We start from the raw sequence: 18168 nt of genomic DNA on the forward strand, positions 1-18168 counted from the left end.
CACCATCTCAATCTATCCAGACCAGTGTGTACCATCTCAATCTACCCAGCCCAGTGTGTACCATCTCAATCTACCCAGCCCAGTGTGTACCAGTGCAATCTATCCAGACAAGTGCTAACCAGGTCATCTCTGTCCAGACTGACACATAAAATCTTAACTTAAGCCAGAAGTTACATTGTTCTGGCGCCTTTAAGATCGTAAAATGTGTGCTTCTGAGGGCTGTTATCAAACCAGAATTTAGCACTGAGTCACATGCATTGATATTAGGACAGTTGGCCAAGGGAGTTGAAGAGCTGGAGTAATGAGAGGAAGTGGAGGAAGGTATTTCAGGAGGGTTTTTTGTGAGATCAGGCATGACATTGGGTGATGTGGATAGTGCTTGGCAGTCAGAACCTTAGTGGATCTTAATTTACAGAGAATGTACATGAGAATTGTAACATTTGATATTTTAAACTACTTGGTTTTGAAGTGGAGCATTCTTTTCAATCTGATGAAAGCAAAAATCTTCAGCCAGTAGTATGGCAGCAGTACAGTGCCTCCAACTGGAATGCAGTTATGTTATGTATTCTAGTTCTCCAGACGTTACTTCCAAAACACACATGAATATCTGTGAGGTCTCACTGTAGACTAAACACTGGAATGGAAGGTGGTACACTGATACAATGGTACATGGGGCTATGTCAATGTACAATGCTGCTTTTAGTTTTTTTCCTTGTGGCATAAAAATTCCATTGCAGTCAATAAAATCTCATATGAACATGAATGCACTTCAGAATAAATAGATATACACTTACTGCATTGATACAATTTGTTTATCTTTACAACATCTAGTTCACTGAGCCCAGGAGCAAATCCAATCGGTATGTTTCGATTTCTTTTTGGCACCATGGTAGGCAGGTTAGATTTGGCAAGATAGTATCTGCAATGAAAAAATATATTGAATTTGCAAAAAAACATCAACCCTTTCATTCTGTATTCAATGCTGGTTTAGCACAGGGCTAAATAGCTGGCTTTTAAAGCAGACCAAGGCAGGCCAGAGGCACGGTTCAATTCCGTACCAGCCTCCCCGAACAGGCGCCGGAATGTGGCGACTAGGGGCTTTCCACAGTAACTTCATTTGAAGCCTACTTGTGACAATAAGCGATTTTCATTTCATTTCCCATTTAACCTGTCTCATATTAATACTCTTTTTAATCTCAAAAGCTATTTCTGTATGGATTGCATTATTTATCATTTGTAAATAAAATAATTATGGGGCATATGTCCAATTTCAAACAAGTTAAGCTTCATTAGTTCGTCTGTTATTTTCATCCTGTTAAATGAGTCTTCATCAGACCCACAGCTTCTTCCAGTGTCGCCATTAATGAAAAAAAAGTGAATGTTAGCAGTAGAAAGGTGGCAACTCACATTTTGGGAAAGAAGTTTACCACCCTAACAACTGGTAGTGTGGGAGCTAGTGCGAGGGGGTGTCAGGGTGGTGGTTATAAATTAACTCATATCTAAGGATGGAACATAACTATGATAGCGCAGCCCCTTTAAGGGGCAAGTCTCAACGGTCCACATGACTGGCTTGGGGCCTATCGCGCAGGAGCATGCGAACCCCGTCCAAGAAGAAAAGTGTAGGTTCCTGGAAACAGGGACCGGGCAGTCTGGAGGCAGGAGCCAGAGAGTGAATACCTGATTAGTGACTCTGTGTCTAGTTTACCTTTACTTGTTATCAATAAACTTTTATGTTATAACCTGCCCAGATCCTATTGGTTGCGGTCAATGTTATATTTTAGGACCAATCAACTAAATAGAAGAACATAAATGAACTGAGGGATAAAGCTCCTAAAAATCAAATGGAGCACAGCTCAAAAAGAACAAAAAGGAATGGAAACTTAAAAACATGAAATCAAAATGTGAAAACTGCGGTCGTGGTTGCCCCATGTTGTATTTTAGCACTGCATCTGTATAAGTAGAGCTGGCCAATGTAGTGCCGCCTGGAGAAGGAATCAGTAGTAAACTGCTGGTAAAGTGTACATATTGTTGTAAAGAAAATTACTTTCTGTTTGGCACTACAAACCCATGCTGGATACTTTGTGGCCCTCACAAAACCTTGCTCGGTTATCTTGAAAGTCTCCAGAGTATTGCGTCAAGCCATCATTGGTGATGAGTATAAGTCGGATCAATCACAAGTCCTCATTAGTTCAGAATTCAAGGGGAAAGGGAGAAGCTTTCAAAACGAGCAGAGAAATTGAAAAGCATCAAGGGCATCATAAACCAGTGAGTGAAAAATGCCCACGATTGGGAAGCTCAATCCATTCGAACAGGGTGAAGAAGACTGGACTCAGTTTACAGAGTGGCTCTGCTACTTTCTTTGCTGCAAACAAAATAATGATGGAGGCCCCAGACCTCCAACCTCAGAAGTTGGAGTGCCTTAGCGATACGCCAAACAATTGCTTAATGTGTGCTTTTAGCAACATATTTGTGCAGAAGCTTCTGAGTGAAACAAAGAATTATTTAGACAAGGCAAATGAAATAGCTCAGGCAACCGAGTGTGCAGAGAGGGGTTCGTCAGAGCTTAAGAGCATTCACGAGTGTAAGATGAACCAGCTGTGGGGCAGTGTAGCTGCATGGCGCGCAGTCAGGTCAACAGACACAGGGCAAGTTCAGCCACAATCCCAGGAACAGATTGTAGTCAATGGTCAGGAAGAAAATGCCAAGAGTGTGTCAAATCAAAAAAAAAGGTAATGAGCAGTAATTTACTAAAAGTAACGTGGAGAGGAACACCGATGAAGAACCTGAAACACACAGGTTAAACATGGTGAAATTGAGTAAAACAGCCCCAACTGAGATAGTCCTCACAGTAAATGAAAGACCACTAAAGATGGAGGTCGACACTGAAGTGACCATAGTAGCGGGCGAACAAATGTTCAAATATCTTTGATAAGGAATTCAGTCTTTGAACCTAAGTTGCATAACGGCCAAGTTGGCGACATTGTAGCCACCTGGGTTGGCCACTTCCTCACACAAAATGGAAGAACGCAAAGGTTACAGGGAAAAATGGACAGTTACAAAGAGACGAGCAGTTTGCAGGATTCCCCCGTGTATTAGATAGAGAAATACAGCACAGAACAGGCCCTTCGGCCCACGATGTTGTGCCGAACTTTTGTCCTAGGTTAATCATAGAATTTTGGACACTAAGGGCAATTTATTATGGCCAATCTACCCAACCTGCACATCTTTGGACTGTGGGATGAAACCGGAGTACCCGGAGGAAACCCACGCACACACAAGGGCAGCACGGTAGCATGGTGGTTAGCGTAAATGCTTCACAGCTCCAGGGTCCCAGGTTCGGTTCCCGGCTGGGTCACTGTCTGTGCGGAGTCTGCACGTCCTCCCCGTGTGTGCGTGGGTTTCCTCCGGGTGCGTGGGTTTCCTCCGGGTGCTCCGGTTTCCTCCCACAGTCCAAAGATGTGCGGGTTAGGTGGATTGGCCATGCTAAATTGCCCGTAGTGTCCTAAAAAGTAAGGTTAAGGGGTGGGGGGTTGTTGGGTTACGGGTATAGGGTGGATACGTGGGTTTGCGTAGGGTGATCATTGCTCGGCACAACATCGAGGGCCGCAGGGCCTGTTCTGTGCTGTACTGTTCTATGTCTCTGATGTGGAGAATCCACACAGTAAGAAGTCTTACAACACCAGGTTAAAGTCCAACAGGTTTTTTCAAACACGAGCTTTCGGAGCGCAGCTCCTTCCTCAGGTGAATGGCGAGGTATGTTCCAGAAACATTTATATAGACAAAGTCAGAGATACTGGACACTGCTTGGAATACGAGCATTTGCAGGTAATCAAATCATTACAGATCCAGGGAGAGGGATAATCACAGGTTAAAGAGGTGTGAATTGACTCAAGCCAGAACAGTTGGTAGGATTTTGTAAGTCCAGGCCAGATGGTGGGGGGTGGATGTAATGCGACATGAATCGAAGATCCCTGTTGAGGCCGCACTCATGCGTGCGGAACTTAGCTATAAGTTTTTGCTCGGCAATTCTGCATTGTCGCGTGTCCAGAAGACCGCCTTGGAGAACACTTACCCGGAGATCAGAGGCTGAATGCCCTTGACTGCTGAAGTGTTCCCCGACTGGAAGGGAACATTCCTGCCTGGTGATTGGCGCACGATGCCCGTTCATTCGTTGTCGCAGTGTCTGCATGGTCTCGCCAATGTACCACGCTTCCGGACATCCTTTCCTGCAGCGTAAGAGGTAGACTACATTGGTCGAGTCGCACGAGTATGTGCCGCGTACCTGGTGGGTGGTGTTACCACGTGTAATGGTGGTATCCAAGTCGATGATCTGACATGTCTTGCAGAGACTGCCCTGGCAGGGTTGTGTGGTGTCGTGGTCGCTGTTCTGAAGGCTGGGTAATTTGCTGCAAACAATGGTTTGAGGTTGCGCGGTTGTTTGAAAGCCAGTAGTGGGGGTGTGGGGATGACCTTGGCAAGATATTCACCTTCATTGATGATGTGTTGAAGGCTGTGAAGAAGATGTCGTAGTTCCTCCGCCCCAGGAAAGTACTGGACGACGAAGGGTACTCTGTCAGTGGTGTCCCATGTTTGTCTTCTGAGCAGGTCGGTGCGGCTATTTGCTGTGGCGCGTTGGAACTGTCGATCTATGAGTCAAGCGCCATATCCCGTTCATACGAGAGCATATTTCAGCATCTGTAGGTGTCTGTTACGCTCCTCCTCGTCTGAGCAGATCCTGTGTATACGGAGGGCTTGTCCATAGGGGATGGCTTCTTTAATGTGTTTCGGGTGAAAGCTGGAGAAGTGGAGCATCGTGAGGTTGTCTGTGGGCTTGCGGTAAAGCGAAGTGCTAAGGTGGCCGTACAACCGCGCAACCTCAAACCATTGTTTGCAGCAAATTACCCAGCCTTCAGAACAGCGACCACGACACCACACCAGGGCAATCTCTGCAAGACATGTTAGATCATCGACTTGGATGCCACCATTACACGTGGTAACACCACCCACCAGGTACGCGGCACATACTCGTGCGACTCGACCAATGTAGTCTACCTCTTACGCTGCAGGAAAGGATGTCCGGAAGCGTGGTACATTGGCGAGACCATGTAGACACTGCGACAACGAATGAACGGGCATCGTGCGCCAATCACCAGGCAGGAATGTTCCCTTCCAGTCGGGGAACACTTCAGCAGTCAAGGGCATTCAGCCTCTGATCTCCGGGTAAGTGTTCTCCAAGGCGGTCTTCAGGATACGCGACAACACAGAATTGCCGAGCAAAAACTTATAGCTAAGTTCCGCACGCATGAGTGCGGCCTCAACAGGGATCTTCGATTCATGTCGCATTACATCCACCCCCCACCATCTGGCCTGGACTTACAAAATCCTACCAACTGTTCTGGCTTGAGACAATTCACACCTCTTTAACCTGTGATTATCCCTCTCCCTGGATCTGTAATGATTTGATTACCTGCAAATGCTCGCATTCCAAGCATTGTCCAGCATCTCTGACTTTGTCTATATAAATGTTTCTGGAACATACCTCTCCAGTCACCTGAGGAAGGAGCTGCGCTGCGAAAGCTCGTGTTTGAAACAAACCTGTTGGACTTTAACCTAGTGTTGTAAGACTTCTTACTGTGCTCACCCCAGTCCAACGCCGGCATCTGCACATCAAAACTCCACATAGACAGTGACCCAAGGCGAAATCGAACCTGGGACCCTGGAGCTGTGAAGCAATTGTGCTATCCACAATGCTACCATGCTGCCCTTAAGAACAAATTAATCTACACTCCATTACTCTACCATAATCCATGTACCTATCCAATAGCCGCTTGAAGGTCCCTAACGTTTCCAACTCAACTACTACCACAGGCAGTGCATTCCATGCCCCCACTACTCTCTGGGTAAAGAACCTACCTCTGACATCCCCTCTATATCTTCCACCATTTATCTTAAATTTATGTCCCCTTGTAATGGTTTGTTCCACCCGGGGAAAAAGTCTCTGACTGTCTACTCTATCTATTCCCCTGATCATCTTATAAACCTCTATCAGGTCGCCCCTCATCCTTCTCCATTCTAATGAGAAAAGGCCTAGTACCCTCAACCTTTCCTCGTAAGACCTACTCTCCACATCCTGGTAAATCTCCTTTGCACCTTTTCCAAAGCTTCCACATCCTTCCTAAAATGAGGCGACCAGAACTGCACACAGTACTCCAAATGTGGCCTGACCAAGGTTTTGTACAGCTGCATCATCACCTCACGGCTCTTAAATTCAATCCCTCTGCTAATGAACGCTAGCACACCATAGGCCTTCTTCACAGCTCTATCCACTTGAGTGGCAACTTTCAAAGATCTATGAACATAGAGCCCAAGATCTCTCTGCTCCTCCACTTTGCCAAGAACTTAGCTGCTTCGAGCTATTAACCTAGCTATTCTAGCTGCTAAAGAAACCAGACAGCGTTGTAACTAACGAGCTGCGCATATTAAGTGAGCGATTCCCGGTGATTCCCAGGCACAATGGACACAACAATTAGAAGAGTTTGAAACATTCTATAGAAGGTCAGACATCCCAGCGCCAGTGGAGTCTGAAACAAAAGGACACAAATAAGGTGGAAAGAACCGCCCAGTGATCAAGGAACAGCCCCGTTATTGGGGAAATTCAAATCAATCGATTGGGAAGAGACCCAATCGATTGCAAGTTTATAGAGGGTCCGCCCAGATGGGCGCGAAGCCCCTGGGACCTATAAAAGTCAGGTCCCAGGACTGATTCTTTCTTCTTGACCAGCCGGCCCTCCCAGCAGAACACCTTTGCAGCAAAAGACCTTGAGAAGGAGAGGCCTGGTCATCAGCTGCCATCAAGTATGTGTCATATAACGCACACTACGAGAGTAGACACTCCTGACCCCTTTAGTCCACACCAACTGGAAGCCTGCGGATTCAGGACAAAGCAAGAGGCCATTGTTCCCTGATCCGGCAGTTCCCTTATTCCAGATAAGTATTGGCCTGTTAGTGGTAGGAATAGCCTAGTCTTTTAGTGTTATATGCATGAGTAGTAAATAACTGTGTAATAATAAACGTGTCTTGTTTGAACTTACTAACTGGTGTATTGAGACACTGATCTGAACTTGAACTTGAATCATAAGGATACCTGGCGACTCTGGAGCCAAGGAATAAAACAGAGCCAATTGAGTGTAAAGCACACTCACCCAGAATGAGCAACAACATATACAGGGAAAACACTGAGAATTTTTTGTACTCTTTTGTTACTTTACCATAGTGTGTTTGGTTGCACTACTGCGTGTAACATGCGTTACCCAATCCAGTTGCTAAAGAGGCTTTCTGTATCTTGATGAAAAAGACTTGAAGTCATCCAGAGGTATTGAAAGGTTTATTGAGTAACTAAGTTAACAACTGCAAGAGTTCTTTACTTTAAGATCAATACTAGTAGAAAGGTTACAAAGTCGATATACAATAGTTGTGTCTGACGTCACTAATCACTCTGAGCTTAGTCTATGCTCCTGCTCTCATCACAGTCTAGTCACTAAGAGGGGGAGGAACTGGCTGCTTATAACCGCCAGTTCTGCCCTCTAGTGATCTTCTGATTACCCATTAACCCCTTATGTACAAGCACATACAAAGATCACTACATCCTCCTTTTTTGTGTTAAATATTTTCTGTATGTTGTCAATAAAAATGGACAAACATAATTGATGTAATGTGCAAATGTATTACATAAAATCAATGAGTTAATCAGTCCAATGGTCATAGGTTCACACAATCGGGTTTGCATCTTATTCGAGTTGATCTCCTGAGTGGGCATGGAGCACTGAAGTTTTAATGTCCTTCTGTTCACCGACTAATGGTATCAAGCGTTGTTGAGTGAGTGAATCATGTAGATTCACCGTTGGAAAGACAGGATTAGGAAGTGGAACCTTTAGCAGGTCTGCCGATTGCGCCTGAACAGCATACCCTCATCGGACTTTACAATGTATGAGCGTGGCGCTGCATGCCGTATCAATTTTGCCGTGTTCGACCATCCTCCACCTGGGTGTCGCAGTCGAAACATGTCATTAACTGCCAATGGTTGCAGTGGTTTTGCGTGCTGATCGTAGTGCTGCTTTTGTTTAAGACCTTGGTTTCGTAACTTGTTAAGCACTTGTGAGTGATCCGGATTGCTGAAGCGTAATGCTGGTACTGTTGTTCTCACATCTCAGTTGAAAAGCATCTGAGCTGGTGATAGCCCTGAGCTTAACGGTGAGGATGTATATGATAGTTGAGCCAACTGAATGTCGGAATGCGAGTCAGTGGCCTTGCTTACAAACTGTTTAACAATATGCACAACTTTCTCAACTTTGCTATTTGATTGGGGAAAGTGTGGACTTGATGTCATGTGGTTAAAATTGTACTGATTGGAGAATTCCATTCACTCCCAGCTCGCAAAACAAGGACCATTATCGGACATGACTGTTTGTGGAATACCATGCCTCGAGAATGTTTCCTTACAAGCCGTTATTAATGATGCAGAAGTGAGATCCGGGCTTTCATCGCTTCAGGAAAGTTTGAGTAATAGTCTATGATGAGAACATAGTCTCGACCCGTAGAATGAAAGAAATCTATGCCAACTTTAGTCCACGGTGACAGTCATCTCATGCTGCTGAAGTGGCTCCTTACATTGTTTTTGATACGTGGCACACGCCAATATCATGTCTGTAATGTTATCATTGATCCCAGGCCAATACGCAGATTGCCTTGCTCTTCTTTTGCATTTTTTGATTCCGAGATGTCCCTCGTGAGTCCTGCAGAGCATATCTGACCTGAGAGTTAGTGGAATGACAATTCTGTCATTTCTCAGTATTAGTCCATCCACTACTGACAGTTCAGTTTGGATATTTTGAAACTGCGGACACTGTCCTTTTGGCCAGCCATGCTGAAGGTTATGAATTACCTGGAGCAAGGTCACATCCTTTGTGTCGCCAGACGAATTTGCTGCAGGTTCTTGTCAGATGCCGGGAGAGTTTCTTTGCATAACTGCACTTGAGCTTCAACATCGTCAATGGATGCAGGAGGTGAGCTGTTAGAGTCAATGGATCTGGATAGTGTGTCGGCTATGATGAGGTCTTTTCCAGGAGTGTAGACTAGTATGAAGTCATACTTCCTGAACTTCACCATCATGCATTGTAGGTTGAGGAGTCATATCATTGAGGTTTTTTTCAATTATGTTGAACGTAGTAAGCCCGTACCCATAGTGGTGAAATTTTGTTATACCTGTGATCAGCCCCAGACACTTCTTCTCTATCTGTGCATACCTGCACACTGTGGCGGTCATCGCTCTAGACGCGTATGCAACTGGGACCCAGTCTGATTGGTCATCTTGTTGAAGAAGCACCCCACCGATTCCATCTTGACTGGCATCGGTGGAGACCTTTGTAGGTTTCGTTGGGTCGAAGAAGTAGGGTAGGTTTCGTTGGGTCAATTGATGCTTGAGATCCACCCATTCTTCTTGATGGCGTGGAGTCTAGTCAAATTCTGTGTCCAAATCGCGTTTCGTAATGCTGACGTCCTCGTCGATAGGTTCGGTACAAACTCGCCAAGAAGTTAATGAATCCAAGAAATCTGAGTACAGCTTTCTTGTCTTTTGGCTGCTGCATTTTCTGGATTGCAGAAATCTTTTCATTATCTGGCCTCAAACCTTGAGCCGAGATAGTGTCATCCAAGAAGGTCAAAGGTGAGCATGCAAAGGTGCGCTTGGATTGGTTGAGTTTCAATCCAACCTCGTGAATTCTTTTAAAAACTTTTCTTAGTCGAGCAATATGATCTCCTTCTGTTGTTGACCAGATGTCAATGTCATCGACATATACTCTTAACATCTTCAATACCCTCCGCCCTCTGCTCCATGACTCTGAAAGACTTCGGAGGCGGAAATGATCCCGAAAGGCATGCGGTTATAGCAGTATCGTACAAAAGGCGTGTTGAACGTACACAGCAATCTACTGGAATCATGGAGCTGCATCTGCCCGAAACCTGGAGAAGCATCAAGCTTGGTAAAGATGCAAGAGGTTGCCATTTCACACGTTATCTCCTCTCACTTGGGGATAGGGTAGTGTTCCCTGTGAATGTTCTTGTTCAGATCTTTGGGATCTATACAGATTCTGAGATTACCTGATGGCTTCTTGACATACACCAACGAGCTGACCCAGTCAGTCAGTAGTGTGACTTTTGAGATTATGCCTCGAGATTGTAGGCATAGCAGCTCTGATTTTAGCCTTTCACGCAGAGGAGCTGGTACCATCCTCGGCAGCTGAATGACAGGCTTTGCATCTTCCTTGAGCAAGATTTGTATTTGTAAGGTAACGTACCCATGCCACAAAATACGTCAGGATATTTACTGAGCAGTAGCTGGATGTCATCGTCCAGTAGTGATGCGTCATTCGTGTGCATGAAGAATCTCTGGATCAGCCAAAGTCTTTGCAGGCTTGAGCACCTAACAACGTTGTCTTTTTGTCGTCCACGATCTCAAACCGTTGTCCTTTCGTGACCCTCATATTGACTACTCGTAAATGGCATGATCCTCTTGAAGTAATCTGGTTACCATTTTCATCTTTTAACTTGCATGCAGCAGGTATTAACTCGTGTCTTCCAGGGATGGATGCGAGATGTCAAGCTTGAATGTAATTGGGAAGTTGTTCACTTGCGCCGTCGCGTTCCATTCACTGTTGGAGTCAATGGCATTAATTTGTTGAGGATTCTTGGTCGTCACTTGAAGTTCCTCTGCTGAATCTATTATTCCGATTAATAATGTGTTTTCCCAGGAGTTAAAGTCTTCGTGTTCGGAAAAATTTTCTTCGGGTGTTTGATTCTCCATTGTATCAACAGTGCGAACCTTGAAGTTTGCATGTTTCTGTGTTGGAGAGTGATATTTTGCTGTTGACTCACACTGGGGGGCAAAATGATTCAGTTTGGAACACTTGAAGCATCTTTTCCCTTTTAAGTGGGTATTGCCACAGCGGTAGCACGTCATGACATTCGTGACGTCATGCGTGGGCAACGATTGGGCATACGCGAACCGATCCTCTGTCTGAGTGCGATATTTTGCAAACGGGATTTTGCCGGTTTGCGTCTTTCTTGAATGTGCGCATGAGCATACAGATTTGAATTGGAGCCGGCGCCAGGAAGAAGATGTCGGTGAGGAGAGCACACCATTTTGACTTCTTCCACCTCGTGGAGGATTTTTTCCCCCGTTTTTTCTCTGAAGGAACTCAAGGTACTGGTGTTTCTTTTGTTCTTGCGATGTGCACTTTGCTATGGTGGTTTTTAGAGTTAAATCATTTTGTTGAATTAGTGATTCCCTTAAATGTTCAACGGATCGTCCATAGATTAATTGATCTCTGATGATAGAGTCTGCTAAATCAGCATAATTACAGCCTTGTGCAATTAATCCGAGATCAAAATTAGAGATTGTCTCGCCGTTTCTCTGGAACCTGTTACATAAGTTAAATCTTTCCAGAATTTCATTAGACTGCATTTTATAGTGTTCTTCAAATTTTGCAACTATCACTTTAAATTTAGTTTTGACTTCATTTTCCACATAATTGAAGGAGTTATAGATCCTACAGCTTGCTGACCTGCCATTGCTAGTAGCAGTGTTATCTTTATTTCGTCAGAGGCTGTGTTTAAGTAGCTGCCGTGTATATTTGGAACTGTTGTTTAAACCTTTTCCAGTTACTATTTAAGTTACCGGTAGTTTTCAGATGCCGTGGAGCTTGAACATGTTCCATCGAATCGGTTGGTCACCGAGGATCCAAATGCTGCAAAGTCTTCCACAATCGAACAGTCGGTATTTTAGTTTCTGTCTTTTTGTCTAACCTAATCTAGCTAGCATTGTTCGTTTAAAGCCAACCTGGTACCGTCTTTTGTTACTTTACCGTAGTGACTTTGGTTGCACTACTGAGCGTAACATGTGTTACTCAATCCAGTTGCTGAAGAGGCTTTCTGTATCTTGATGAAAAAGACTCGAAGTCATCCAGAGGTATTGAAAGGTTTCTTGAGTAACTAAGTTAACAACTACGTGTTTTCTTTACTTTAAGATCAATACCAGTAGAAAGGTTACAAAGTCTATATACAGTAGCTATGTCTGACCACACTAATCACTCTGAGCTTAGTCTATGCTCCTGCTCTCATCAGTCTAGTCACTGAGAGGGGGAAGAACTGGTTGTATCTGGCTTTTATACCCGCCAGTGCTGCCCTCTAGTGATTTTCTGATTACCCATTAACCCCTTATGTACATGCACATACAAAGATCACTACAGGTACAACCACAACGCCAGTGTCATATTAGCAACAGGATGCCCAGCATTATCGGAGGACAACAGATAAATCTTATGGAGCAAGATTGGCTCCGCCAAATCAAGTTGAACTGATTAGACACCTTCAATATATTGAATAGTCCTTTACACCTCACACCAAAAGGTGGAAGCTGAACTTAAACACCTGAAAAAATTGGGAATTATCAGAACCATGCAGTTTTCTGAATGTGCAGTTCCCATCATCCCTGTGCTAAAACTGGACAATTCAGTTAGACTATGCAAGGACTACAAACTTAGATAAACCAGGCAGCCCAAGTAGACAAATATCCAATTCCTTAAATTGAAGACCTTTATGTGAAATTGGCAGGGGTCCTCACGTACACCAAACTCAATCTTAGTCATGCCTACTTGAAATTAGAACTGGATGAAGTTTTCGTATTTTTTAGACCATTAACCATGTTTCAATGTACCAGATTACCTTATGGCATTTCCTCGACCTAAGCAATATTCCAACGCACAATGAAGAATCAGCCCTGGGCATGCTGAAGGTTGTGGTCTACCTGCACGATGTTCCAGCCAGTGACAGGACAATCACATGAAACGCATTCATCAAGCCTAGAAGAGTTGCTGAAATATATAGTGATGTGAAAATCGGACTGAAACATGGGATGTGCACTTTCCAAGATAGCGAGGTCATTTACTTAAGGTTCAAAGTGGACTCAAAAGGCCTGCACCCACTTGAGGACAAGGTGAAAGCCAAAAGAGAAGTCCCAGCACCTGAAATCATGGCAGAATTAAAGTCCTTCCTGGGGATGGTAAACTACTATGCTCAATTTATCCCCAACCTAGAAAGGACTTTGGCGCCACTACACGTTTTTAAGGAAGGATCAGCATTGGCACTGGAAGGAACTACAGGAGCAGGTCGTCCATCATTTTTTTTTTTTTAAATAATTTTTATTGAAGAAATTTTTCAAAATACAAACATTTTAACCCCCCCTACATTTACATTTAAATTATAACAAAACAAAGTCAAACCCCCCTACTTAACAAGAAAAAGAAAAAAGTCCCCCCCCCCCTACTCGCGCGTCCCCCCCCCCCCCCCCCCGCCGGCGAACCGACAGTCAGACCAACTTATCATTTCTAGCAGCGTCCTCGGGCAGGCCTTGCCCGTGCCACCACCGCTACCGTACTTCCTTCGTCTTTGTCCCCCCTCCCCCCCTCCTCCCCCCTCCCTCCCGCCCTCCCCTCCCCTCCCGGGTTGCTGCTGTCACGGCCTCAGTTTCTATCTCTGATCCAAGAGGTCTAGGAAGGGTTGCCATCGCCTGAAAAACCCCTGCACCGACCCTCTCAGGGCGAATTTGATCCTTTCCAATTGGATGAAGTTTGCCATGTCGTTTAACCAGGTGTTAACACTCGGAGGCCTTTCGTCCCTCCACTGAATCAGGATCCTCCTCCGAGCCACCAAGGACGCAAAGGCTAATATTCCAGCCTCCCTCGCCTCCTGTACCCCCGGTTCCACCCCAACCCCGAAGATCGCAAGTCCCCATCCTGGCTTGACCCTGGACCCCACCACTCTCGACACCGTCCCTGCCACCCCCTTCCAGAACTCCTCCAGTGCCGGACATGCCCAAAACATATGTGCATGATTCGCAGGGCTTCCCGAACATCTAATACACCTGTCTTCACCCCCGAAAAACCGACTCATCCTTGTCCCCGTCATGTGGGCTCTATGCAGTACCTTAAATTGAATGAGACTTAGTCTCGCACATGACGACGACGAGTTGACCCTCTCCAGGGCGTCTGCCCATGTCCCGTCCTCTATCTGTTGCAGGTCGTCCATCATGTCAAGCAGGCCTTACAGTTACTTTGATCCGGATAAGCCAGTCATCTTAACTTGTGATGTATCACCACCATATGAAATGAGGACGGTCTTGTCCCATAAAATGGAAGATGGCGCAGAGCAGCCAATTGTCTTCACTTCAAGAACTGTCTACAATGCCGAACGGAAATACACACAGATCAAGAAAGAAGGGTTTGCCGTAATCTACAGCATCAAGAAATTTCACCAGTATGTCTATGGGTGACGCTTCATCATAATAACTAACCATAAACCACTGTTGAGACCCCTCAAGAAGACAAGCTGATACCTCCAATTGCCTCTGCCAGGGTAGAGCGATGGGCCTTGTTGTTTGTGGCCTACAATTACATATCTCATCATAGGTCGGGCACACAGATTTAAAACATTAATGTGCTGAGTTGGCTCCCACTTCCAAAGAAACTGGCAGCACCACCTGTGCTTCAGGAAATTGCCCTGGCATTAAATTTTTTGAACTCTTTGCCAGTCTCATCAGGTCATACAAAGAACTTGATGCAACGCAACCCAGCCCTATCCAAAAAAATCTTAACCAGGTAGCACAATGATAAATCAGACTAGTTAAGGCTTTATCTTGTGAAGATGAGCTTAGTTCAAAGGAGGGAGTCAGACCCGGGAGTTCCCGAATGGTGTTACCCCCCCAGCAAGAGAGCGACTGTTGCAGGAATTGCGCAATGCCCATCCGTTCCAAACAAGTGGCATCTGCCATACTAAATTAGCCCCTTATCATCGGGCCTCAAATGGGTAGCGGAGAGAGCTGATCAGATGTTCAAAAGAGCAACGATGAAACAATCCAACAACCATTATGCCTTAGGTTGGCCAACTTTCTTCTATATTATAACACAACACCCCATGCCATAAGGGGAGGTGGTGGCATAGTGGTATTGTCACCGGACTAGTAATCCAGAGACCCAGAGTACTGCTCTGGGGTTCCAGGTTCAAACCCGCCACTATAGACAGTAAAATTTGAATTTGAGGCAGCACGGTGGCGCAGTGGATTAGCACTGCGGCCTCACGGTGCCGAGATCCCAGGTTCGATCCCGGCTCTAGGCCACTGTCCGTGTGGAGTTTTCACATTCTCCCCGTGTTTGCGTGGGTTTCGCCCCCACAACCCAAAAATGTACAAGCTAGGTGGATTGGCCATTCTAAATTGCCCTTAATTGGAAGAAATTGATTGGGTACACTAAATTTAAAAAAAAATTGAATTCAATAAAAATCTAGAATTAGAAGTCTCGTGATGACTATGTCGTAAAAACCCATCTTGTTCACTAATGTCCTTTAGGGAAGGAAATCGATCATCCTTGCCCGGTCTGGCCTATATGCGACTCCGGCCCACAGCAATGCTGTTGACTCTTAACTGCTCTTAACTGCCCCTCAAGGGCAATTAGGGATCGGTAATAAATGCTGGCACAGTCTGAAAAGCACACATCTCATGAGTGAATAAAACAAAAACCACCGGTGTCACGCCGGCGGAGTCACCGATGGGCCTTCACCTCTGAACCTGATTGGACTTGATTTTCCTGAATTTGGCAGGTAGGTGGAGGCATGGCCTCCCAGAGGAAACAGCACCTTTCTCACAAAACAGACAGGTCATTTTAAGTGGGCAACCTGGTCTTCATTAGGAACTTTGCGTCAGGCCCACTTTGGCTACCTGGCAGAATTGTATCAAAGTCAGATCCAGTTTCGTATATGGTTGGTTTGAAAGACAGGACAAGCGGAAACATGTTGACCACATAAGAAGCCGAGGGACCACAACCCTAATTTCGGAACATTGGAGCCAGCAGGCAGCACTGGTGCTCCCATGGCAGAGCCAGAGCAGAGGCGATCTCAGAATTCTATGGAGGCCCCGATGACCCAGGAGGTAGCTGTAGATGGGAATGCCCCTGCAGAAGTGGACAGATTTTAGACAATCATCCATGGCTGGCAATTCTGCTGTCTCAGAGGCGGAGGAGCTGGTTGGGGGACAAAGGTGGTTCTTGACACCCAGAAAATCCTTTGACAGATTGGCATTGTGATGAACTTATGGACTCTCTCCCTTTGTGTTTCTCAACCTATCCTGTACATATGTTGTTAATGCATCTAAGGGAGGGAGATGCCCTCGTAATAGGTGAGCCCTCGTGAGCGACTATCACATTGGAGCAGTGAACCTCGACCATTGGGGAAATAGTGCAGGACCTTGGGTTCAGGGGCCCAGGTGCTGTGGGCTTGCCAGAGAGCGAAGACCTGTTTAGTGACTCAGCAGCTGCATATAGGTTACCTTTACTTGTTATCAATAAATCTTTGTTCAGTTATACTGCAAGACTCCAGAGAACTGAGTTGAGACACCACAACAAACCAACTCCAAGGGCTAACCTGGAGATTGCTAGTGGGATTCAATAATAAATCTGGAACTGAAAGTGGCACTCAGTAATTGCCAGCATGAAAATATCATCAGTCGTTGTAAAAACCCATTTGCTTCACTAATCCTATTTCGAAAAGAAAATCATCCATTATTGCTTGGTCTGGCCTACATGCGACTCCAGATTCACAGCACGGTGCTTGACTCTTAACTGTCCTCTGAAATGGGCCAGTAAACCATTCAGTTGTACCAAGCCATTGACGCTTATGTTGTTTTTTAATTGAGAATACCCAATTAGTTTCCAATTAAGGGGCAATTTAGCGTGGCCAATCCACCTACCCTGCACATCTTTTGGCTGTGGAGGTGACACCCACGCAGACATGTGGGGCTAAATTCTCCGACCCCACGCAGGGTCGGAGAATCGGCCGGCGGCGGCGTTATTCCCGCTCCCGCCGGGTTTTTTATTCTCCGAGCGGCCAAAAACCAGCGTTGTGCAAATCCCGCCGGCAGCCTCTGAAAACAGCTGGCGCCGGCGGGATGTCATTGATTTTTTAGTTTCAACAAATCTCCGGCCCGGATGGGACGAAGTCCCACCGACGTGGCCACGGGTCACGTCGGCGAAAAACAGAGTAGCTTTAAAACGGCGTTAACCATTGATAATGGTTGACGGCGTTCAGTGTCCGAGGGCGAGGGGGGGGGGGAGGGGGGGGGTTGCGGCGTTGAGGGGGGGGGGGGGGAGTTGCGGCATTGGGGGGGGGGGTTGCGGCGTTGGGGGGGGTGTTGCGGCATTTGGGGGGGTTGCGGCATTTGGGGGGTTGCGGCATTTGGGGGGGTTGCGGCGTTGGGGGGGGGTTGCGGCGTTGGGGGGGTTGCGGCGTGGGGGGGGGTTGCGGCGTTGGGGGGGGTGTTGCGGCATTTGGGGGGTGTTGCGGCATTTGGGGGTGTTGCGGCATTTGGGGGGGTTTGCGGCGTTGGGGGGGGTTGCGGCGTTGGGGGGGTTGCGGCGTGGGGGGGGTTGCGGCGTTGGGGGGAGTGTTGCGGCATTTGGGGGTGTTGCGGCGTTGGGGGGGGTTGCGCCGTTGGGGGGGGTTGCGGCGTTGGGGGGGGGTTGCGGCGTTGGGGGGGGGTTGCGGCGTTGGGGGGGTTGCGGTGTTGGGGGGGGTTGCGGCGTTGGGGGGGGGTTGCGGCGTTGGGGGGGGTTGCGGCGTTGGGGGGGTTGCGGCGTTGGGGGGGGTTGCGGCGTTGGGGGGGGGTCGCGGCGTTGGGGAGGGCGCGGCGTTGGAGGGGGGGTCGCGGCGTTGGAGGGGTCGCGGCGTTGGAGGGGTTGCGGCGTTGGGGGGGGTTGCGGCGTTGGGGGGGTTGCGGCGGTGGGGGGGTTGCGGCGTTGGGGGGGTTGCGGCGTTGGGGGGGGGTTGCGGCGTTGGGGGGGTTGCGGCGTTGGGGGGGTTGCGGCGTTGGGGGGGTCGCGGCGTTGGGGGGGTCGGCGTTGGAGGGGGGTCGCGGCGTTGGAGGGGGTCGCGGCGTTGGGGGGGGTCGCGGCGTTGGAGGGGGGGTCGCGGCGTTGGAGGGGGGGTCGCGGCGTTGGAGGGGGGGTTGCGCCGTTGGAGGGGGGTAGGGGTGGTGTGGAGGGGGTAGGGTTGGAGGGGGGGGGTGGGGGG

The 18168-nt window shown here is 47.2% G+C and overlaps 1 protein-coding gene across 2 annotated transcripts in view; it reads right to left on the reverse strand.

The window, feature by feature from the left end:
- Nucleotides 1-18168, reverse strand: part of LOC119971588 (embryonic protein UVS.2-like) — a 126763-nt gene that overhangs the window by 104666 nt on the left and 3929 nt on the right. For both annotated transcript variants that reach the window (XM_038807360.1, XM_038807359.1), the window contains exon 2: nucleotides 795-919. In XM_038807360.1, the coding sequence (XP_038663288.1) occupies nucleotides 795-919 (125 nt within the window). The remainder of the gene's footprint in view (nucleotides 1-794; nucleotides 920-18168) is intronic.

This window comes from Scyliorhinus canicula, chromosome 9, assembly GCF_902713615.1.
Source record: "Scyliorhinus canicula chromosome 9, sScyCan1.1, whole genome shotgun sequence".
NCBI lineage: Eukaryota > Metazoa > Chordata > Chondrichthyes > Carcharhiniformes > Scyliorhinidae > Scyliorhinus > Scyliorhinus canicula.